The sequence below is a fragment of the Anguilla rostrata genome, chromosome 13, assembly GCF_018555375.3.
Source record: "Anguilla rostrata isolate EN2019 chromosome 13, ASM1855537v3, whole genome shotgun sequence".
Lineage (NCBI taxonomy): Eukaryota > Metazoa > Chordata > Actinopteri > Anguilliformes > Anguillidae > Anguilla > Anguilla rostrata.
Window position 1 is genome coordinate 5821998 of NC_057945.1, and position 23995 is coordinate 5845992.

The 23995-nt window shown below is 46.7% G+C and overlaps 1 protein-coding gene across 5 annotated transcripts in view; it reads left to right on the forward strand.

Moving 5' to 3' along the window:
* iqsec2b (IQ motif and Sec7 domain ArfGEF 2b) overlaps nt 1-23995 on the forward strand; it is a 90827-nt gene that overhangs the window by 43657 nt on the left and 23175 nt on the right. For 3 of the 5 annotated variants that reach the window (XR_010325167.1, XM_064306797.1, XM_064306800.1), the window contains exons 2-3: nt 21932-22199; nt 22454-22774. Coding sequence is in view for 4 of the 5 variants with exons in the window: in XM_064306797.1 (XP_064162867.1) it covers nt 21932-22199; nt 22454-22774 (589 nt within the window). In the remaining variant the exon portion in view is untranslated. Of the gene's footprint in view, nt 1-536; nt 688-17160; nt 18269-21931; nt 22200-22453; nt 22775-23995 lie in introns of those variants that run through there. The other 2 variants (XM_064306798.1, XM_064306799.1) reach the window with 2 other exon arrangements.

Consider the following 23995-nt stretch of genomic DNA (forward strand, 5'->3'; position numbering starts at 1 on the left):
GTAATGTGCATGTTGGTGTCTTACAGAACTGGAGACCATCTCTTCACATTCTTTGCCACATAGGACGTGCTTTTCCCATTTTTATACATGGCTAAACAGGCCTTAGCTAGAAAGCAGCTTATCTGTGTAAGTAGCGTACAGCAGAGGTTCACAAACTCGGTCCTGGGGGACCACTGTGTATGCTGGTTTTCGTTCCGACCACACTTGCAATCCCAGAATTTTAATAAGTTGTTAATTATTCATGTTGCAGAGCAGGGGTCCCCAATCTTATCCAGAAAGGGCCGGTGTGGGTGTCGGCTTTTGTTTCAACCAAGCAGTAACACACCTGATTCTGCTAATCAACCACTAGAGTCTTTGCTAAGCACCTTGATTAGTGCTTGGTTGAAACAAAGGCTGACACCTACTCTGGCTCTTTCTGGATAAGATCGGGGACAGAGTGAGTGTGTGTGAATGTCACAGTATTTATACTGTCCAACCACTGCCTGCTCATGAGGGGCGAGGATTTTCTCAAAGATTTCTTTTTCCCCCAGCGACTTCTTTTTATTTTTTTTTTGGGAGGGTTTTTTTTGGTACAAGATTGGAGCTGCAGTAAAGCTTCTGTCCACCAGGGGGAGCCTACCAGATGTTTGTGCTGGATTGCCTTTGCCCGGAATACCGGGCCCTGTGTGCAAGGGCTAGCTATCGCAGGTAGGTCAATCCATAGAGTAGATCAAAAATACAATTTTTGGAATTGAATCACAATTACTCTTTTTTACATATTAATGGCAAAGTTGTTCAAGTGCTTGAAGGTTGGAAAGAGCCCTGCATCTCCACTAGCGATCACAGGTGTCACATTAAGACGTTTGATTTCATTTGGTTGCTTTATTTTTCTATTCTTAATTCTGTTAAAGCAAGAAGAAAATTAGAGGAGGTTGGTCGCTCTACGTACAGTCAGGTGTGTGATCTTGGAATGGATCTTCATTGTGTTAGCAATCAGTATGATATCTTTGATATTATGGGCAAAGCTGGCTTTTCAACAGTAGTAGCCAATGGGTCAGTATTGCAGGTCTGTTACAGTAGTATCCAGTGGGTCAGTGCTGTGTGTGTGTGTGTGTGTGTGTGGTTGTGTGTGTTGTGTTTGCGTGTGTGTGTGCGCGTGTGTTTGTGTGTGTGTGTGTGGTGTATGTGTGCGTGTGTGTGAGTGTGTGTGTGTGTGTATTACTGTTGCGGGACGGCAGTGTAGTGCAATGGGTAAGGAACTGGTCTTGTAACCGAAAGGTTGCAGGTTCGATTCCCGGGTTGCACACTGCCGTTGTACCCTTGAGCAAGGTACTTAACCTGCGTTGCTTCAGTATATATATTCAGCTGTAAAAATGGATGCCATGTAAAAATTGTGTATGTCGCTCTGGATAAGAGCGTCTGCTAAAAGCCTGTAATGTAATGCGTGTGTTTCTTCTTTTCGTTTATCATCTAATTGGTCATTTCCGTATCTTGTTGCTCGGCTTGAAAAAGCTGTCGTTCACTGCCTACCAGCGGAGACCAGCTCTTCGAACTCGTGGTTAGTGTGTTGTTTGACATTGTGTGTTTGACCCTATCTTTGTTTGGTCTCCGATTCCTGTCAAGCCCGTTTGATTTGTTTCCTGATTAAATCTCGTGTATGACCATTGACTCGTTCCCTTCGGCTCCGATCCTTGCCTTTGCCCTTCTAGTTTGTTCGCCCCGTGATTTTGTGTTTCCTGACCATTTGCTCTCGTCTTCGATTCCGATTCTCTGCCGAGCCCCTCTGCTTTGTTTGCCGATCGGATTTTGTGTTTGACCGTACGCTCGTTCTTGACCTCGACTCATTTTTTACCCTCTCCTCGCCATATAGTGCTCCAGTTAGTTAGTGTGATCCCAGCTGGAGGAAAAATCCTTCCATCGGGACACAAGCTTGTTATTTTGAAGCTACTCTGGGTGTAGATCAAATGCTTTGTAGGGGGGGAAGGCTATTCAGGCTTTTAGTTTTTGACTATCAGCTAATTGTCCGAAGTTCATCGTTCAAAGCCACCCCGTGCCCAGTAACCATCGAAGACTAGGCCGCATTCAGTTAGATTTGGATAGGCAGATAGGGATTGGAGTTACTGGTTGGTTTGCAGTAAGTTTCCCTTACCCATTTCCCTTATCATTCACCCTGTTATGGTCTGACCCTAGACCAGGTCGTAACAGTGTGTGCGTGCGTGTGTGTGTGTGTGTGTGTGTGTGTGTGTGTGTGACCTCCTGCTTATGTCAGTGGTGGAATCGCCATTTAGCATTACTCTCTGTTGCCCCCTTTCCACCAACGTGAACCTAGTTCTGGTTCTGGGCTGGTGCTAGTGCCGGTTCACAGTTGGTTCAACCTGCAAACCTTCTAAGAACCGGTTTGCTTTTCCACGGGCTAGAGAGTCATTACGTATACGTCTGTGTATACGTCTCCGCTTTCCCAGCAACATCGTTACCTATTAAAATGTATGTCCTGTAAAAATACAGATAATAAACTAAAACCAACTTCATACATATACATTTAGTTATATTTTTACAGCCTTATTTGCTATATCAACTTTAAGACAAGCAACACGTTCTGAATTATCTCATCGCGACCCATTAATTCCAATGTCGCAGACGTTGCTTCATAATTTCAAACTGCTTTCCTAACAGCTATTTTGCGTCCTGCGACTTGGGTTACAACAGTGAATATGTACGGATTCCTAGACGTGCTGATAGCGACCACCATTTCTCATATTAACCTCAAATACGCAAGACAGGACACTTAAACAGTATGCTAGCAAATTTATGTCAAGTTCTGTTCGTTTATATGGGGTGGTTGATACACGTCCCCTTAGCAACCAAAAGCTAGCGCTGGACCACCTCTGACTTATTTGCCAGCACAGAAAAAAATCGCGAAAGTACTGAAAAAATAACCACTGGAGGATAACAGGGACATTTTTTCCTACATAACTAGGTACAAGTTGTTACTGATATTTCGCCTATTTCATATATAGTTGCAGATCAGTTTATGTTTTCCTGTCTGTTGAACGAAGGTGGCCGATAATAGGTGCTCTCCCTCTACATAGCGGTCACGAGAGCCGGTTCTTTTGCTGTCGGAATGTGAAGAACTGGTTTGAGATTAGGCACCGGCTCTGAACCGGCCCTTGAAATGCCTTGGTGGAAAGGGGGTATGCATGAGGCTGAAATGTCCTCCAGTCTCTGTCTCTCCCTCCCAGATGTGGAATGTTTGGGACAGAGCGCGTCACACCTCCACACCTGGCTTTCACTCTCAGCCCAGCACGTACCACATTACCGCTGACAGAACCACACCAGGTCCTGATCGGCTTCTGTGTGTGTGTGTGTGTGTGTATATGTGTGCCTGTGTATGCGTGTGTGTGTGTATGTACCTGGTGTGTGTGTGTGGGTGTGTGTGCATGTGTGTGTGTTTGTGTACTTATGTGTGTGTGTGTGGTATTTGCATATATGTACCCGGTGTGTGTGTGTGTGTGTGTGCGTGTACATGCTTGTGTGTATGCATGTATGTGTGTGTGTGGTATTTGCATATATGTACCCGGTGTGTGTGTGTGTGTGTGAGAGAGTGTGTGTGCGTGCATGCATGTGTGTGTGTGTGTGTATGTGTGTGGTATTTGCATTTATGTACCTAGTGTGTGTGTGCGTGGGTGGTATTTGTATATATGTACCCTGTATGTGTGTGTGTGTGAGTGTGTGTGTGCGTGTGGAATTTGTATATATATACCTGGTGTGTGTTTGTGTGTGTGGTATTTGCATATATGTATCCTGTGTGTGTTTGTGTGTGGTATTTATATATGTACCCTGTATGTGTGTGTGTGTGTGTGTGTGTGTGTGCATGTGGAATTTGTATATATATACCTGGTGTGTGTTTGTGTGTGGTATTTGTATATACAGTATGTACCCGTTGTGTGTGTGTGTGGTATTTGTATATACAGTATGTACCCGTTGTGTGTGTGTGTGTGTGTGTATGTGTGTGGTATTTGTATATACAGTATGTACCCTGTGTGTGTATGTGTGTGTGGTATTTGTATATATGTACCAGTTGTGTGTGTGTGTGTGTGGTATTTGTATATATGTACCAGGTGTGTGTGTGTGTGTGTGTGTGTGTGGTATTTATATGTACCAGGTGTGTGTGTGTGTGTGTGTGTGTGGTATTTGTATATATGTACCAGGTGTGTGTGTGTGTGTGTGTGTGTGTGCGTGATATTTGTATATATGTCCCAGGTGTGTGTGTGTGTGTGTGTGTGGTATTTGTATATATGTACCAGGTGTGTGTGTGTGTGTTTGTGTGTGGTATTTGTATATATGTACCAGGTGTGTGTGTGGTATTTGTATATATTTACCAGGTGTGTGTGTGTGTATGTGTGGTATTTGTATATACAGTATGTACCAGTTGTGTGTGTGTGTGTGTGTGTGTTATTTGTATATATGTACCAGGTGTGTGTTGGGCAGGAATCTGTGTGTCAGTGCACAACTGTAAAGAACTGTCAAGAATGTTGCCTCTCAGCTACAGAGAGAGAGAGAGAGAGAGAGAGAGAGAGAGGGAGGGAAGGGGGGGAGAGAGAGCGAGAGAAAAGGGGGAAGAAAGGCAGAATGAGAGTAAGAGGGTGTGTTTGTTTTCAAGCGTAACCAGTCTGTGTGGGACGCGTCTCCGACTGCACCGGGGTGAGGAGCGTTTGTGTGAAACGTTCGATTGCTTTGTGTCTCTCCCGCACACGGAGGTAGGTCGAAGCGTAGCCGTGTGTAATGAGCTGTTTTAATCACCTGCGTGCCTGCCTGCCTGTGTGTGTGTGTGTGTGTGTGTGTGTGTGTGTGTGGGTGTGGCTGACCCACAGCATGTCTTGTGTAGCGCGTGCGAGGCTTTCTCAGGGTTAGCGCCGGGCGGGGTCTCCACGGTCACGCTGCTTCGCGTGACGGGTTGTGACTTCCGTGTGTGCGGTCGTGCGTGCGGTCGTGTGTGCGGAGTCCTGCGCTTGTCTCTCTTTCACCTCGGGCTTCTCCGTCTTTCCTGTTTTGTTTTCAGTCGTCTTTGAAAGCAGAGAGCGTGTAGATATTTAACTCGCTCGTAAATACCGCTGAGTATAGACCTGGTTCCCCCCCGGTGCAGCATCAAGCGCTTAATTGCAGCGGTTCTTTACCATTCACCCGTGATTCACCTGAGGTCTTCACAAGTGTGAGTGTGTGACTGCGTGTGCACATGTGTCCGTGTGTTCGTGTGTGTGCGTGTACGTGTGCGTGTACGCGTGTATGCGTGTGCGCGTACGTGTTTGTGTGTGTGTGTACATGTATGTGTGTGTGTGTGCTTGTATGTGTGTGTGTGTGTGTGTGTATGTACGTATATGTATGCTTGTATGTGTGTGTGTGCACGTGTGAGTGTGTGTGTGGGGGGAGGAGGGAGTTAGATGCATGCATTTGATCTTTTGGGTGATGTCAGACCTTTACTGATGATTGACGTGAGGGAGGGAGAGAGAGTGCAAAAGAGACTTAAAAGTTCATCCTTTTTGACTCATATTAATATGTGTGACTGTGCTGATCCTGTGAGCTTTGAGTGACTGTGTTGATCCTGTGAGGTTTGAGTGACTGTGTTGAGCCTGTGAGGTTGATGAATGTTGGCTGTGAGGTTTGAGTGACTGTGTTGGGCCTGTGAGGTTTGTGTGACTGTGTTGATCCTGTGAGGTTTGTGTGACTGTGTTGGGCCTGTGAGGTTTGAGTGACTGTGTTGAGCCTGTGAGGTTTGAGTGAATGTATTGGGCCTGTGAGGTTTGAGTGACTGTGTTGGGCCTGTGAGGTTTGTGTGACTGTGTTGAGCCTGTGAGGTTTGTGTGACTGTGTTGGGCCTGTGATGTTTGTGTGACTGTGTTGGGCCTGTGAGTTTGTGTGACTGTTTTGGGCCTGTGAGGTGTGTGCTGTGTTGGCTGTGAAGTTTGTGACTGTTGGGCCTGTGAAGTTTGTGTGACTGTGTTGGGCCTGTGAGGTTTGTGTGACTGTGTTGGGCCTGTGAGGTTTGTGTGACTGTGTTGGGCCTGTGAGGTTTGTGTGACTGTGTTGGGCCTGTGAAGTTTGAGTGACTGTGTTGGGCCTGTGAGGTTTGAGTGACTGTGTTGGGCCTGTGAGGTTTGTGTGACTGTGTTGGGCCTGTGATGTTTGTGTGACTGTGTTGGGCCTGTGAGGTTTGAGTGACTGTGTTGGGCCTGTGAGTTTGTGTGACTGTGTTGGGCCTGTGAGTTTGGTGACTGTGTGGCCTGTGATTTGTGACTGTTTGGCTGTGGTTGTGTGACTGTGTTGGGCCTGTGATGTTTGTGTGACTGTGTTGGGCCTGTGAGGTTTGAGTGAATGTGTTGGGCCTGTGAGGTTTGTGTGACTGTGTTGGGCCTGTGATGTTTGAGGTGTGTGTTTGAGTATATGTGTGTGTGTGTGTGTGTGTTTGAGGTGTGGTTGGCAGTTGATTAATACTAGGTAAAGGGAAGTGACAGTGATGATAATAGAGATTCACTGGAATGCTGTTAACCTTCCAGCAGATCAAAGCCTATCAGAGAATTTCTTTCCTTACTGCAGCTCACCTTGCTTGATATCAGACAGAACTGTCAACTCGTTACACTCTATTTCCATCTGCAGTGGGCGCCTGGGCGGATTCAGAGGTCTGGACCCAGGCAACAGCTCATCCACACTCCACACTGCTTTCTGGAGTAGAAAGAATATGCCAAAACATTATGGAGCTCACTGTGTATGTGTGCATATACATATATATGAAAATGAATTACATTATTGAAATACTCTACCCTACCAACCAATCAGTGCCAAATTCCCACTCCCAGGACAACACGTCCATCAGTCATCTCCTGAATTCACCCCTGAATAAGCCCTTAAATCGCTCTCCTGTACCTCAGAGTTTTTGGGATGCAGCCAATGACTGCTGGAACAGGAAGTGCAGTCTTGCGCATATAGGTGCTGGGAGGGGTAGAATCAGGTGTAGAGTCAGGTGTAGAGTCAGGTGTGGCTAATTAACACTTCAGGGTGGATGCCTTAGTAGTTGTTTGCTTAGAATTCTTGACTCGTTTGACAGGTATTAATGCCACACTAGTTCCTTTGTGACGCAAACGTCACATGGCATTGCTGCTGGGTAAACCATACCTGAGTTTTACTTGAGTCTTCATCAGATCCGGCATCACCTTGTGGAGGAATGATAAACCTCACAGCTGTACAAAGCTAAAGCCAAAGTGAGAGCAGGAGAGGCTGGTCCAAAACTTCATTCACCAATATTACAGTTTGGTAAAAATCTGGTGTTCGATGTTCTTCTCTTCAGCTCCTGCTGATTGGTTCAGTCCTTGAGTCAGGTCAGTTCCAAGCCTCATCTTTCAGTTGCTTTACTCACAGTCCTCCTGTCTTTATTTATGTGTCCATTATCGAATGCAATTCGTTGTTATTCTGTTGGATGCCTGTTCGTGGCCTCAAGGTGTTCCTGAGGCTTGCTTAACTTGTACACATTTTTATTACATAATGGCCTTTTTAAAGAGGTATGCTGATAATTCAAACTCGGCTAATGTGATGTTCTTATAAGAGAGAGACATTCCAGCTTCTTTTATATAATTAAGGGTTCTTTCCATGCAGTTGGTATAAACGGACATCTAGTGGTTGAAGTGAGTTTTTAGCCTATATTTTCTCTCCTCTTCTTCTTCTTCTTCTTCACTCATATTCAATTAATTGGATGCATATTCCAAGTTGATTCTCTTATGCTTGTCTACTTAGCTGTCAATACTCAATATTAAAACCTGTTCACTCGATTATTCAGCTGGTATTGAACTCTCAACCCAAGTCAGTAATGCAGAACTACCTACCGTCCCACCAATCTATGTAGATTTCTGAACCTCTCTCTCTCTCTCCTTCTCTCTCACCTTCTCCCTCTCCCTGCCTCTTTATGTTTGTTCTACCTTTCGTGCAGACTGTAAAAGCGAATTCTTAAATTATACACCAAAGTGAACCACTTTCTTCGTCCATTTAAACGGCATTAGTGAGCATGTGCAGAGAATATGTGCATGTGGGGGTGTCTTTCAGTATCTGGGTGTCACTCATGAATCATATGATGTGCTTTGCATCGTTGTAGAGTGCTTACAATGATGAGACCATAATGTTTCATACACTGTGTTTATGCATTACACTAAACAGCGTTTGCTGTGTTTGTGCATTTTACTAAGCTGTGCTGTTTGTGAATTAGGCAAAACAATGCTGTGTTAGTGGATTAAACTGAGCAGTGCTGTGTTTGTGCATTACACTAAACAGTGCTGTGTTCTTGCATTACACTAAACAGTGCTGTGTTTGTGCATTACACTAAACAGTGCTGTGTTCTTGCATTACCCTAAACAGTGCTGTGTTCTTGCATTACACTAAACAGTGCTGTGTTCTTGCATTACACTAAACAGTACTGTGTTTGTGCATTACACTAAACAGTGCTGTGTTCTTGCATTACCCTAAACAGTGCTGTGTTCTTGCATTACACTAAACAGTGCTGTGTTCTTGCATTACACTAAACAGTACTGTGTTTGTGCATTACACTAAACTGTGCTGTATTCTTGCATTACACTAAACAGTGCTGTGTTCTTGCATTACACTAAACAGTGCTGTGTTTGTGCATTACACTAAACAGTGCTGTGTTCTTGCATTACACTAAACAGTGCTGTGTTTGTGCATTACACTAAACAGTGCTGTTTTTGCATTACACTAAACAGTGCTGTGTTCTTGCATTACACTAAACAGTGCTGTGTTTGTGCATTACACTAAACAGTGCTGTATTCTTGCATTACACTGAACAGTGCTGTGTTCTTGCATTACACTGAACAGTGCTGTGTTCTTGCATTACACTAAACAGTGCTGTGTTTGTGCATTACACTGAACAGTGCCGTGTTTGTGCATTACACTAAACAGTGCCGTGTTTGTGCATTACACTAAACAGTGCTGTGTTCTTGCATTACACTAAACAGTGCTGTGTTTGTGCATTACACTAAACAGTGCTGTGTTTGTGCATTACACTGAACAGTGCTGTGTTTGTGCATTACACTAAACAGTGCTGTGTTCTTGCATTACCCTAAACAGTGCTGTGTTCTTGCATTACACTAAACAGTGCTGTGTTCTTGCATTACACTAAACAGTGCTGTGTTCTTGCATTACACTAAACAGTGCTGTTTTTGCATTACACTAAACAATGCTGTGTTCTTGCATTACACTAAACAGTGCTGTTTTTGCATTACACTAAACGGTGCTGTGTTCTTGCATTACACTAAACAGTGCTGTGTTCTTGCATTGCAATGAACAATGATGTTTTTTGGATTCTTACCCTTCATTCTTGCAGCACCATTCAAACAATGAGATCAATTGGATTACCATTCATGGGAACGCTACACGATTCAACACATGCTTCCTTCCCATGCACCTTCTGCTCCACTCCTCCCAGCCCCCCACCCCCACCTGTCTCTCAGCAACCGTCACTAAGCAACACCCTCCTCCCTTTTCCTCTCTCTGTTGAGAAGGAGGAGAAGTTTGTGGGTGTGATGGAGAGTAGGGGCTGTTAAAGATTCAGAAAAGATGGAATGAATGAAAGTAAAAAGAGGGATAAAAGACAAGAAAGAGTGACTTATATACAACAGGCATGGCCTGAGAATAAGGAAGGAAAAATATGGGGGAGAAAGGGAAGGAGAGAGAGGGAGAGAGAAAGAGAGAGAGAGATAGAGGGTGGGGGTGAATTGCTATGGAGAATAAATAATACATGTATGGAAATGGCTGAATAAACAAGAAGAGAAAAGACGGAAGTTCTCTCCATTATTCATGAGCAGCCTTGCTGGGCTCTCTCTGTTTCACCCAGTCACTTCTGTGCTTTTCCAGTGGCCTGGACTGCTGTCACTAGCAGCATTCCAGTGTAGAACTAGACTGCATGCCGCATTTGGAATCACCTGGCCAGCCAACGGCTCCTGCAGAATCCGCCTAGTATTTCCCAGAAGGTTTCCCATGCAAGTACTAACCAAGCCCACACCTGGATAACAGCAGCACTTTGACATGAGAAGGGTACAGGGCAGTATGGCTGCTTAGCTTTAGCAGTTAGCTGTGAGAAGAGTACAGGGTGGTATGGTTGCTTAACGTTAGCACTTAGCCATGAGAATGGTACAGGGTGGTATGGTTGCTTAGCTTTAGCACTTAGCCATGAGAATGGTACCGGGTGGTATGGTTGCTTAGCTTTAGCACTTAGCTGTGAGAATGGTACAGGGTGGTATGCCTGCTTAGCTTTAGCAGTTAGCTGTGAGACGGGTGTAGGGTGGTATGCCTGCTTAGCTTTTGCACTATGACATGAGAAGAGTACAAGGCGGTATGCCTGCTTAGCTTTAGCATTTAGCTTTGAGAAGGTTACAGGGTGGTATGGCTGCTTAACTTTAGCACTTAGCCATGAAAAGGGTACAGGGTGGTATGGTTGCTTAGCTTTAGCACTTACCTGTGAAAAGGGTACAGGGCGGTATGGCTGCTTAGCTTTAGCAGTTAGCTGTGAGAAGGGTACAGGGTGGTATGCCTGCTTAGCTTTAGCAGTTAGCTGTGAGAAGGGTACAGGGTTGTATGGTTGCTTAGCTTTAGCAGTTAGCTGTGAGAAGGGTAAAGGGTGGTATGGTTGCTTAGCTTTAGTATTTAGCTGTGAGAAGGGTGCAGGGTGGTATGCCTGCTTAGCTTTAGCAGTTAGCTGCGAGAATGGTGCAGGGTTGGATTTTGTGAATGACATAGTAGTCCTGGCACCAAACTAACGACTTGAGAAGATCAAAGATCTGCTTCCCAGCCTGATCCCAGCTGAATGGACTGAGAGGTACAGACTGCACCGTAAGGGGAAATTCCCATCTTTACGTTAATTTGTTGTGAGCTACTGGATATGATGCATTTCTGGATGGTTATGACTGCGGTGTCCAAGATAATGCAATGTGCAATGCAGAGTGTTATTAGTCACTTTTTAAAAAAGGAAGTAACTGACGGCTTTCTTCTTCTTGACTATTTCAGACAGCTAGAAAGTGTTCACATTGTAAGCAAATGTAGCCGGGTAGCTGAACGCGTAGATGGTATGTCATAATTCAGTCTGTATGTTCGGTGAAAGATCCGCTAGATTTGGCGCAAAAGCAATAGTTGAAAAGTAATAGTCAATTATTATTAGCAGTCAATTAAATAAGCATGCATAAGAAATGAAAAATTTGCCCAAGTTTCAGTGAAATTCAGTTCTGTGGCTCAGTGGTCCATAGACTGTTAAATTACCAGTGAGCCACAAACTTACTAGGTGCCTTGACTGGAAATTTTCTTGGGTAAAAAGAAGTCAGTTTTTCTTGTGTATGTGACATTTTGATTGGCTGGTGTAGGTAAATGTCCAATGGGGAGGCATATTGTTTGTGAGCTTGCAGTAGTAAGAGGATGTAATCTGTCAGGAAAAAGAAGAATAGGAAGGAGAGAACGCAAGATCCCCCAAGTTTGGGGCTTTATTGTGTGGACTTGTCAAGTTGCTTGTGAATTCTGTCTGTTGAAATGCGGTCAGAAGTTTCAGAAATTAAGGTTTTATGGGCTGAGAGTCTGTGGTCAGTGTGGTTATTTCTGTAGGAAACCCAGAAAAGTGCCAAACTCTTGGTACTGTATCATTAACTTGGCATAACTTGGCAGGATGGCATACCTGCCATTCCAATTTAATTTCTTCTGGACTTTCTTCAGGACTCTGGACTTCAATTTAGCACTGAACGTTGACTGTGTGCTTGATTATTAAAACATTTCGCGGTGTTTACACTTTGCTAAGTTTATGTAGCCTCTCCTTGACTGACGTCCACGTGTGACCCTTGCCTCTCATAATGTTTTTATTAGGTTTGTAATTCAGATTCGGACAGCTGCCGTATAACTTATCTTATATTTGGCCAATGCGATGTCCACGCGGACAGAAGGAACGAGCAATAAAAGAGGAAGAGCCTAAACTATCCGAGAGAGTGGGCTAGGCAGAGACGGGCATTGAGACGCAAGCGCTAGGACGAGTAGCCTGGGCTACGGGACGGAACGAGGGAGCCAGGTTGGGACGGGTGTCTGACTGACAGTGCGGTGCACGCCAAGCGTGACACTCCGGGGAGTGAGATGCGGCAGGGCCGGGGGGACACCGGTAGGGACTCCTCTTTGCTGTTTCCCTTAGTTAGATCGCGGACCTCGCGTGACAAATCGAGAAGGGAAACTAGGCTACAGGACAGAGCCGGGGAGAGAGGCCGGGATGGATGTTTGACAGACAGTGCAGTGGACGCGTGGGAGGGGCAGCTCGTGCAAGACTCGATGAATTATAGAATGTTGTTCGGAAGAGGCGCTCTGCTGAGGTCTCCACACTTTATTAGGCTGACAGTGTAAACCCGGGGGGAGTTTCGCCAAACCCGGGCGCCCCCGGTCTTCAGGCTATGTGCAAGGGGATGAGAGCGGGGCGGAGCCAATCTATTTTTTTTTCCCTCCCGGCGAACGCCCGACGAAGGGCGGATGGGATATCATTCTGCAGCCATCGTAATGCTGTAGTCTACGGGAGGGGGATGAAAGCTGTGTGAAAGAGGAGAGCAGATACATCTGCTACTGTCAAAATGAGAACTGTGGGGGCCTCTAGTGGCGCAGCCTGTAGAGCGCTACCCTCATGCTCAATGCGAGCCGCGACGTCGGCGGTTCAAATCCGACCGCTGACCTTTGTCACCCGTCTCGCCCTCTCTCTCCTTTTAATTCTTCCTGTCTCTCTACACTGTTCTGTCCAAATAAAGCTGAAAAAGCCCCCCCAAAAAATGAGAACTGCACTCTTAGGTCCAGGGCTGTCACACGCTGTTATGCACCTCAGAACAGGGTGTTCACAAGGTTTGGGGAGATTGAACCCCCCTTAGACCAAGGATTGGGTCCACACAAACATGTAATTAGTGTGTTAGGTCTTGCTATGGTTCACAAATAAATGATTAGCTAACATATGAACGAAAGACTACAGTGGCTTGCTGTCCAGTTTTTTTTTTAACTCCAACGAGGATGTGGAAAGTAGCCTACTTTGTCAAGTAAGCCAATACTGACATATGTACATAACATTATGGTTATTAGTTAATGTAACTACTAACAATGCGAAAGGGAGTATACGTACAGTAACCGCGGGATTGGAAATATGACATATCTTTATAGGGAATATCCTTTTGAATTCGCCACTAACTTACACTCGATGAAGTAAAGTAGGCAGCTAATCAGTGTATCGCAGATGACCTTTTAAATGTTATTTATCATGAATAAAAATGTAAAGATGGGTACGTAGCCTATATGTGGGAATAGGCACACTTGTGGAGATGAATGTGAAACCGTAAACAGCCGGAAGTCTGAGTCAAGCTAGAAACAATTGTGTGTGATTCAGCCAGGGTGTGATTTAGCGCTGCCTGAGCGGTCACGGGCGGCACGGTGGTGCAGTGGGTAGCACTGTCGCCTCACAGCAAGACGGTCGTGGGTACGAATCTCGCCTTGGGGCCTTTCTGTGTGCATGTCTGCATGTTCTCCCCGTGTCCGTGTGGGTTTCCTCTGGGTACCCTCTGGGTACTCCGGTTTCCTCCCACATTCCAAAGACATGCAGGTAGGCTAATTGGAGACTCTCAATTGCCCATAGGTGTGAGTGTGTGAGTGAATGGTGTGTGTGTGTGTGTGTCCTGTGATAGATTGTCGGCCTGTCCAGGGTGTATTCCTGCCTCTCGCCCAATGCACGCTGGGATAGGCTCCAGACACCCCGTGACCCTGCTCAGGATAAGCGGGTATAGATAATGGATGGATGGATGGATGGAGCGATGGGAAAGGGTTAACCGGAGCGAGGCGGGCGCGAGTGACTGCGGCGTCACAGCGTCTGGCGATCCACAGAGAAAACACCGACGCCGTTCGGAGATTCCAGGGACCGGGTTCGAGAAACGATGTAAAATGATCTGCAGCCGATTTGGCAACACAGTACTTCATGTGAATACTGCATGAGCGTAGCCCAGAATAAACGCTGTTCTGGGCCATAACTATTTTGGTTGTTCTTCCCGCCCCCCCCCCACCCCTTCTCCCTCCATCCTTCGGAGCCTGTTTCTGCTTTGTCAGCATGCTAATGTGTTCTGAAGGCTGAAGGATGTGTTTGTCAGAATAGCGGGGGTGACCTGTCTCTTCCCTCCTAGTCTTCACACGGTCACTCCCGAATCTCTCGGTCGTGTTTATCTATCCTTCATTTAACCTGGAGGAAAAACTCCACCGAGATCAACTTCACTCTCTCAAAGGGACTTGGCCGAGGCAGCTGCATATTTTTGTGTAAAAACAGGCAGTACTGTTCTACTAAAAGACGATCGGGTTATCACGAAGCCATATATAAATTCAAATGAGAAATCCCGTTGCTTTACGTCCGTTTGGGTTTGCTGATTATTCGGCTAATTACACCGAGCGTTTGCATCACCTCAAATGCCCCCATCTTGCCACCCTTTGTCCATACATCCGGCCCTGAACGTTGGCTGCTGTAAACTATGACCCACAAAAACAGATTATTTTCTAGCATAGACAATGCAATTCAGGATATATAGATAAATAAATGAATAATAAAATAAATAAATGAATAAATAAATGAATAAATAAATAAATAAATAAATAAATAAATAAAAGGAACCGTGGCATATTATGTTTGTCAGAACTTGTTTGTCTCTGGATCTTTGCAAATGTCTTCCTTCCTGTCTTTTTCTGTTTGCGCTACACAAACACAGGAAACCAGAGAGAGAGAGAGAGCGAGAGAGGAAAAGAGACAGAAGGGAGGGGGAGGAGAGCTTGTAATAAATACAGATTATTAATTTTGAAGGGAAACTGAAGAGGAAAAAAGGGAGATGTGATTGCTTTGTGCAACAGGCAGTTGTTAGGGCGCCTATGTGAAATATGTTCCTACAGAACATCCCAGTTGCTATAAATGAATATGAATATGAATTTTGCATGTTTTGCTTGCATGGTTCTACACTAAACTGCAAGAGGACATTATGTATTATGCTTACATTTTTAAAGGGATACTTCATTTTTTGGGGGTTTTGTGGTATTATTTCAGTTTTAGTGTGTTTTTGATGGACCCAGGCAGTTTTTGTGTGTAATGAAGGATTATTTAGATAAATAGGCAAGTTCCTGCCAATTTGCCAGTAGAGGCTGGTAGAGGGACGTCCTGGGTATTGTGAGCTAAAGAAAGATGATCCCCTTGAAATTCGAAAGCTGTTTGTATAGTGAGGCGATGTTTTACGAGGCTGCACATATGAACAGATTAATTTACTTTAATTAGTTTATTCATAATTATAAACAAGGCAGCCTTCACATCTGGCTGATGCCAGTTGTCCTTGAGTGCAGCGATTTCAGGTGGTACGTGCTATAAGAAATAGTTCCAACCAAAAATAAATAATAAGATAAAAACAGAATTTTTGAATGATAAAAGGGGTAATAAAAGCATTTAACCTCTGCCACTACCTGCTCCTCGACAGGCTTGATCCCAGTCCCTGAGATGTGTACATGTGGCCCTGTCCCTCTGTTGGAATCGTGTTTTTAAATCAGCAGTTTCGGGGGGGACATTGGAACTTGTTTTCAAAGTGAGGATTTTACTGTGTGACATACATAGATACTCTTAGTAGTTAATCAAAGTTTTATTAGCGTATCTTCAGGGTGACCAATCCCTGAGTCGTCTGTGTTTGTGTATCAACAGGGTGACCAATCACTGAGCAGTCTGTGTTAGTGTATCTGCAGGGTGACCAATCACTGAGCGCTCTGTGTTAGTGTATCTGCACGGTGACCAATCACTGAGCGCTCTGTGTTAGTGTATCTGCAGGGTGACCAATCACTGAGCACTCTGTGTTAGTGTATATGCAGGGTGACCAATCAATGAGCACTTTGTGTTAGTGTATCTGCAGGGCGACCAATCACTGAGCACTCTGTGTTAGTGTATCTGCAGGGTGACCAATCACTGAGCACTCTGTGTTAGTGTATATGCAGGGTGACCAATCAATGAGCACTTTGTGTTAGTGTATCTGCAGGGCGACCAATCACTGAGCTCTAGTATTTTTCCAAAATGGTAAAGTTTGCAAAACTTTCTTTAAAAAAATACATTTCCATCTCTAATCCCACCCGAATATGGGTGCCAGCCGGCTCATATACAGGTCAGTGAAGGCGTTCCTCGGTTCTCCTCCAAAAAACGCGCCTGCCGGCCTGCTGCTTCATTTCACGGCACAGCCGCGAAAACCGCGCACGTGCACGGAGGGGCGGGGACCCGTTCATACGTCCGCGCAGAGAGAGCTGGCCGCGGGCCCCTGGACGGCCAGCAGGAGTCGCTGGAGCAACGAACAACACCGTCCATCCCTACTGCCTGTTTCCCCTCCCAGCTCCCTGAGCGACGCAAAGCCAGTCACGCACCGCTCCTGTGGGGCTGCCGGCCACGGAAATCACTGACGCGGGTTCGATCCGAGACCACGGAGCTCACTCACCGAGTGGTTCTCCAGGAGACATTTTTTGAGAAGCGTGAAAAAAGTGATACGGACTCAAAAGATGATGCTCCCACACATATTAGAGAAAAGGGTGACCAAGCAGAGTGGAAGAGTGTCTTCCTTGAAAACCAAACTTTTCGCCTCCATTTTGGGAGCAAAAGATCTGTAGGGGAAAACAGGGCAGACGGCTTTGGATGTGCCCTCACAACTTGTCTGTGTGTTTGTCTGTCTGTTTGCCTGTCTGTTTGCTCTCTGCCTGTTTGCTGTCTGTCTGCCTGTTTGTCTGTTTGTCTGTCTCTTTGCCTGTTTACTGTCTGTTTGCCTGTTTGTCTGTCTCTTTGCCTGTTTACTGTCTGTTTGCCTGTTTGTCTGTCTGTTTGCCTGTTTGTCTGTCTGTTTGCCTGTTTACTGTCTGTTTGCCTGTTTACTGTCTGTCTGTCTGTTTGCCTGTTTACTGTCTGTCTGTCTGTATGTCTGTCTGCCACTTCATTGCTTTGTTATTATCTCCTGGGCACAGGAGAAAGAGAGCAGGAGTAGTAAGGAAGGGAGGGAGGGAGGGAGGGAGGGAGGAAGGGGAGTGAGCGAGGGCGAGAGGAAGGGGAGGGAGATTCCAGAGGGGAGCATGTGACTGCGCTGTGCGTTACTGTGACTTCCCTTCAGAGAGAGAGAGAGAGAGAGAGAGAGAGACAGTCTGGGAGAAACCTCCCTGGATTACTCCTGACAAACAAATACTCCTGTGTGTCTGCTGCTGCTGTCACTGAGAGGACGAGGAGGAGGAGGAAGAGGAAGAGAATGAGGGGAATGTGAGAGAGAAAGCGAGAGAAAGGAAGAGAAAGATTGAGCTTTTTTTTGCCTGTTGGGACAGTTAAACGCCACCTCCAGCGACGGACCGTGTTAATTGTTAGCGCAAGCGGCGCAGAGCGTTGGGAAAGCCGAGCGTTTTAAAAGCCGAGCGTTTCTGCGCGCTAAGCGGACGTTTTTTGCCGCGCCTGTTTGCCTCCCTCACAGGTCACGCTTCGGCGGCCCGCCCTTTCAGGTTTCAGGCTGCCCGGCCAGTCCAGTCTGCGCTGGGGCGGCTGCTGTCGCCGCTGTTTACGGTTACCAGGTCCTCGCCGCGGACGGTTACTTGTTTTGTTGTCGTAACAGCGGCTCTGAGCACGCTCAGTGCGCTGCGGGGCTCTGCTCTGACAGTAAGGGGTAGGGAGGTGGTGGTGGGGGGGGGGGTTTCCGTGGAGTGAAACTGTAGTTCTGTTGTAGACTCTGTGGTACATTAACAACATCATTTACAGGGAGGAAATTGCTGGGAGTTTTTTTTGTTTCCCCCCGGGTGTTTGGGACTTTGGCTGGCGAGAGCGGTAAAGGACATGTGACTCGCTGACTGCGGTGGTCCGGTCGAGGGGGAGAGCGTGGGCACGGGGGTGCGTCCTCATCGGGACGGCCCGGGAATCGCTCCCTATCCCTGTCGCCCCAGCACCTAAAACCGGACTCTCAGATCCCTGCTCTGCCTCCGTTCAAAGCAGGAACTGTCATTTCGGTTTTTTTTTTCCGGAACTGTGATAAAACAGTCTTGAAGATTCGGGATTGGATGGAAGTTATGAGCGGGGGGCGGAGCTAAGCACGCGTGTGGCAGGGTCGCATAATGCGTGCCCGTCTGTCGGCGGGCCGGGGTGCGTGAGCGTGGCGTCTGGAGCCCGATTGCGGATGATGTGGCCCCACAGGAGACCCCGGCTGCCCCACAGGGCCCGTCTGTACATGTGAGTGCGCCCCAAAACGTCCGCTTCGGGGCCCCTGCTCCAGAGGAGAGGGTCTGAACCAATGACTCTGACGCCAAATGTTAACCTGCATTTCAAATCCTCATTCATTTACTTGAACTCCTTATTAAACGCTACATAAAATCCTTATTGATCTACTTCAAATCTTTATTAAACTCTATTTAAAATCCTTATTGACCTACTTCAAATCCTTATTAAACTCTCTATAAAATCCTTATTGATCTACTTCAAATCCTTATTAAACTCTCTATAAAATCCTTATTGATCTACTTCAAATCTTTATTAAACTCTATTTAAAATCCTTATTGACCTACTTCAAATCCTTATTAAACTCTCTATAAAATCCTTATTGATCTACTTCAAATCTTTATTAAACTCTATTTAAAATCCTTATTGATCTACTTCAAATCCTTATTAAACTCTCTATAAAATCCTTATTGATCTACTTCAAATCTTTATTAAACTCTATATAAAATCCTTATTGGTCTACTTCAAATCCTTATTAAACCGTATTTAAAATCCTTTTTACCGTATTTCAAATCCATATTATTCTACTTCAAATTCATATTAAACTATTTAAAATCCTTATTAAACTGTATTTAAAATCTTTATTGATCTATTTCAAGTCCTTATTAAACTGTATTTAAAATCCTTATTAAACTGTATTTAAAATCCTTATTAAACTGTATTTGAAATCTGTATTAAACTGTATTCAGAATCCGTATTAAACTGTGTTTCAGATCCATATTAAACTATTTAAAGTCTGTATTAAACTAGCCTGAAGGCTGATAAAGTGGAAATATGGAATTCTGATGATTTAGAATTTATCGAAACAATTTCATGTGGGCAGAATAAAGCAGTGCTTCATTAGGTCGTGTTAATGTCTGTGCAAGGTCTTCTTCCTGAGCATGTAACATACACTAAATCTGAGGTACTAAAACTGAGCGAACAACACGCAGTAGTGTGGGGACCACTGTGTTAAGTGTGTTAGCCAGTGTGTTAAGTGTGTTAGCCAGTGCGTTAAGTGTGTTAGCCAGTGTGTTAAGTGTGTTAGCCAGTGCGTTAAGTGTGTTAGCCAGTGTGTTAAGTGTGTTAGCCAGTGCGTTAAGTGTGTTAGCCAGTGTGTTAAGTGTGTTAGCCAGTGCGTTAAGTGTGTTAGCCAGTGCGTTAAGTGTGTTAGCCAGTGGGTTAAGTGTGTTAGCCAGTGCGTTAAGTGTGTTAGCCAGTGGGTAAAGTGTGTTAGCCAGTGCGTTAAGTGTGTTAGCCAGTGGGTTAAGTATGTTAGCCAGTGCGTTAAGTGTGTTAGCTAGTGGGTTAAGTGTGTTAGCCAGTGCGTTAAGTGTGTTAGCCAGTGCGTTAAGTGTGTTAGCCAGTGGGTTAAGTGTGTTAGCCAGTGCGTTAAGTGTGTTAGCCAGTGGGTAAAGTGTGTTAGCCAGCGCGTTAAGTGTGTTAGCCAGTGGGTTAAGTATGTTAGCCAGTGCGTTAAGTGTGTTAGCCAGTGGGTTAAGTGTGTTAGCCAGTGCGTTAAGTGTGTTAGCCAGTGTGTTAAGTGTGTTAGCCAGTGGGTTAAGTGTGTTAGCCAGTGCGTTAAGTGTGCTAATCACATCGGGGACACAGATGGGGAGTGGACCTGGCACACTTGGGGAGTGGGTGGTGCTCAGTTGGGGAGTTGGAGGGGCACACTTGGGGAGTGGGTGGGGCTCAGTTGGGGAGTGGGCGGTGCACACTTGGGGAGTGGTGGGCTCAGTTGGGGAGTGGGTGGGGCACACTTGGAGTGGGCGTGCTCAGTTGGGAGTGGGTGGGGCACATTGGGAGTGTGCGGGCACACTTGGGGAGTGGGTGGGGCTCAGTTGGGGAGTGTGCAGGGCACACTTGGGGAGTGGGCTGGGCTCAGTTGGGGAGTGGGTGGTGCTCAGTTGGGGAGTGGGCGGGGCACACTTGGGGAGTGGGTGGGGCTCAGTTGGGGAGTGGGCGGTGCTCAGTTGGGGAGTGGGCGGGGCTCAGTTGGGGAGTGGGCGGGGCTCAGTTGGGGAGTGGGCGGGCTACAGTTGGTAGAAGATGCAGTTGGTTTGCCTGGGGAAACAAACTCGTAAAAGTAGTGCATGACGCTGTCTGGCCGTACATAGACTGTGGGCTGCTGCCCAGTGCTGCTTTGTAATCGTGTCTGTGACTCTGCTGAGCTCTTCTGTACAGCGCGTTCATGGTTTGTTTGTAAATACGTTTGTGCAATTGCTTATGAATTAGGAAGAACAAGTAAAGCTTAAACATATTTGTTTCTGGAAAAGCTCAAGAAATATTGTATTCACTGTGCAGGTCCAACGTTTCGCTGGGGTGTTGAGAGAGTAAATTATGTTCTAGTGAGCTGTACTGATGCCATTAGGGCAAAACCATGCTGTCCAACCCTGCGTTTAATTTACCTTTATTTAAACCATGCTGTCTAACCCTGCGTTTAATTTACCTTTATTTAAACCATGATGTCTAACTCAGAGATGAGGAGGCTCAGGTGTTAGAGAGATCAGCTTTATATTAAATTTGCATTACATCACATTTAGCGAGTGCTCTTATCCTGAGTGACTTACACAGCGTTTACATTGCATTTATGTTACATCCATTTATACATCGGCAGAGGTGGGTAGGGTCAAATGTTAGAGAGATCAGCGGCAGTGGGGAGGGTATGAGGGTCAGGTTTTGGAGAGATCAGCAGTGGTGGGCGGGATCAGATATTAGAGAGATTAGCAACGGTGGGGAGGGTCAGGGGTTAGAGAGATCAGCGGCGGTGTAGAGGATGGGGTGTTAGAGAGATCAGCAGTGGTGGGAAGGGTCAGGGGTTAGAGAGATCAGCGGCGGTGTAGAGGATGGTGTGTTAGAGAGATCAGCAGTGGTGGGAAGGGTCAGGGGTTAGAGAGATCAGTGGCAGTGGGGACGGTCAGGGGTTAGAGAGATCAGCGGCAGTGGGGAGGGTCAGGGGTTAGAGAGATCAGCGGCAGTGGGGAGGGTCAGAGGTTAGAGAGATCAGTGGCAGTGGGGAGGGTCAGGGGTTAGAGAGATCAGTGGCAGTGGGGGTCAGGTTAGAGGATCAGGGCGTGAGGTGGTTAGAGAGATCAGCAGTGGTGGGAAGGGTCAGGGGTTAGAGAGATCAGCGGCGGTGTAGAGGATGGCGTGTTGGAGAGATCAGCAGTGAGGTCATGCCCAGAGGACAGAGGTTTCGGCTGGTTCAGAGACTGACCTTCACGGCTCAGTGGAAGTGTCGCTCTAACAGGGCTAGTTGAAGAGGGTTAGGGCAGACTGTGACACATACACACATTTTGGTGCCAGTAGGCAAACAGATGGAGTAGCTTAGCTACAGTTCAGCAGCTATGTTTGGGTACATCACAGTCTGCCATAGCCCTCTTCTGACCACCAGCCTGCATTTGGCAATCAGAGCTAACCTGCTTCTAGTAAAAGCTAGACTGGCACAAACTGCAATGCATCATGGGAGCGTATTCCACTTTCTGGAGCAGGAGCTGGAGCTGGCTTTCTCATGTCAAGCAGCACTATGTCACAAGACCCGAGTCAGACACCTCCATGAAAACCACTTTTATTAACCACGTCTCTCTCTCTCTCTCTCTCTCTCTCTCTCTCTCTCTCTCTCGCTCTCTCTTTCAGTGTGGAAGGTGACACCCAGAATTCAGAGCCAGGTGGTGTCCCGGACAGCCAGGCCCCATACAGGCGTGGGCCGGACCGCTACGGCGACGGCAGCGGCCCCCGCGGGCCCCCTGTGGCCCCCCCGAGCCCCGCCAGCATAGCGTGGGCCCAGCGGACCCGCCACCAGCCCGCCAGCCTGGCGCTCCGAAAACAGGAGGAGGAGGAGAAGAAGAAGTGCAGGGCTCTGTCCGACAGCTATGAGCTCTCCACCGACCTCCAGGACAAGAAGGTAAAGGGTTACATTTATCTGCGCTGGGCGTGTCCTGTGGTCCCTGTGTTTAAGCCCCTCCCAGTGACTAAGCCCCTCCCTGCATCTAAGCCCCTCCCTGTGTTTAAGCCCCTCCCAGTGACTAAGCCCCTCCTTGTGTCTAAGCCCCTCCCTGCGTCTAAGCCCCTCCCTGTGACTAAGCCCCTCCTCACATATAGACCCCTTCCTGTGTCTGAGCGCCGCCCTGCGTCTAAGCCACTCCCCCTTCCTGTCAGGTGGAGATGCTGGAGAGGAAGTACGGCGGCTACTTCCTCAGCCGCCGGGCGGCGCGCACCATCCAGACGGCCTTCCGCCAGTACCGCATGAACAAGAACTTCGAGCGCCTGCGCAGCTCGGCGTCGGAGAGCCGCATGACGCGCCGCATCGTCCTGTCCAACATGCGGCTGCAGCACTCCTTCGACGAGCGCCACCCGCAGCCCTGCTACGGCGAGGCCTCCCCGCCCGCCACGCCGCAGTCGCCGTCCTGCCGCCCCGAGCCCCATCGTCAGCCCGAGCGCCTGGAGTACACGCACCTGGAGGACTCCTTCTCCAAACAGGTCAGCCGCCCCGTGCCCACGCGCCAGGGGCTGGACGACGTATCCAATGCAATACCGCTCGTCTCCACCGTGTGGCGTATTACCTTGTGCAGTACCGCTCGTCTCCACCGTGTGGCGTATTACCTCGTGCAGTACCGCTCGTCTCCACCGTGTGGCGTATTACCTTATGCAGTACCGCTCGTCTATTACCTTTCTTTTCATCGCTTTTTTCTTTATACCTGATACAGTGGTAATCAGAGGCCGTGTGAAATGCTTCCAGAGAATAAAAAAACATCACCGCTCTTATCTATTGGGTGACTATAAGGCAGCCAATCAGCAGCAAGGTGTCACAGCTTCCATGTGCTCGGTTAAAAACACATCACATGATCACACGGAAGCTGTACGATTGTATGTCTAATCAGCACCCGATAAATAACAGTAGTGACATTTTTGTCCCTGGAAGCAAGCATTTTACATGGCCTCTTTAGTCTGGTTGTTTACATGTATAATTAAAAAGAGAAAAGAAAAGAAAGGTGGTGGTGACAGTTCATGCATTCAATAATTATCTTTATGGTATTTCACCCAGCCCTGCATGCCTGTTATTGTACTAATAATAATAATAATAATAATAGTGTGTGATGCAGCACGCATGAAATTATACTTATACAACGGTTACCAACAATTTTATTGCTTTACCATTGTCAAGTAGAACGCTGATTGATGGTTCTATTTGGACCATGTTATGCAAAACTGTGGTTGGTAGTTCTATTTGCATCATCGTCGCTAAGCAAAAACCCTCCGGTCATTAATTCCATGAAAGAAATTATTCGATCAGGAAAAAAATAGTTCCTTCTAATTTTTATAGTTACAATTAGCACCAGTTGCATGAAACCATTACTCAATGTATCGACCTGGGGTCACACAGTGCAGACATAGCGTCTATCTAGGCCCTCTGACACCAGGTTAGAATGCCAGCTAGCTTTATGCTAGGTTCGCCATCGCTCGCGTCACCTAGCCAAGGTTAAAATTCAGTTCCGTTTTTGGTCAGAATGGCCTCACGGCGTGCTCGTTATCCCAGCTAGCTAGCTAGCTACTGAATTATATTCAAAACAGCGGTTTAACTATAAACGCAATTGTTCACAAAAATACGGAAGAAAATGCGTCCTGTAGCCATGAGTTAAATACGAACGCCTCTTCTACTGTCCAAATTAGGGATGATTTCGTATTTTGCGGGACGGTTGG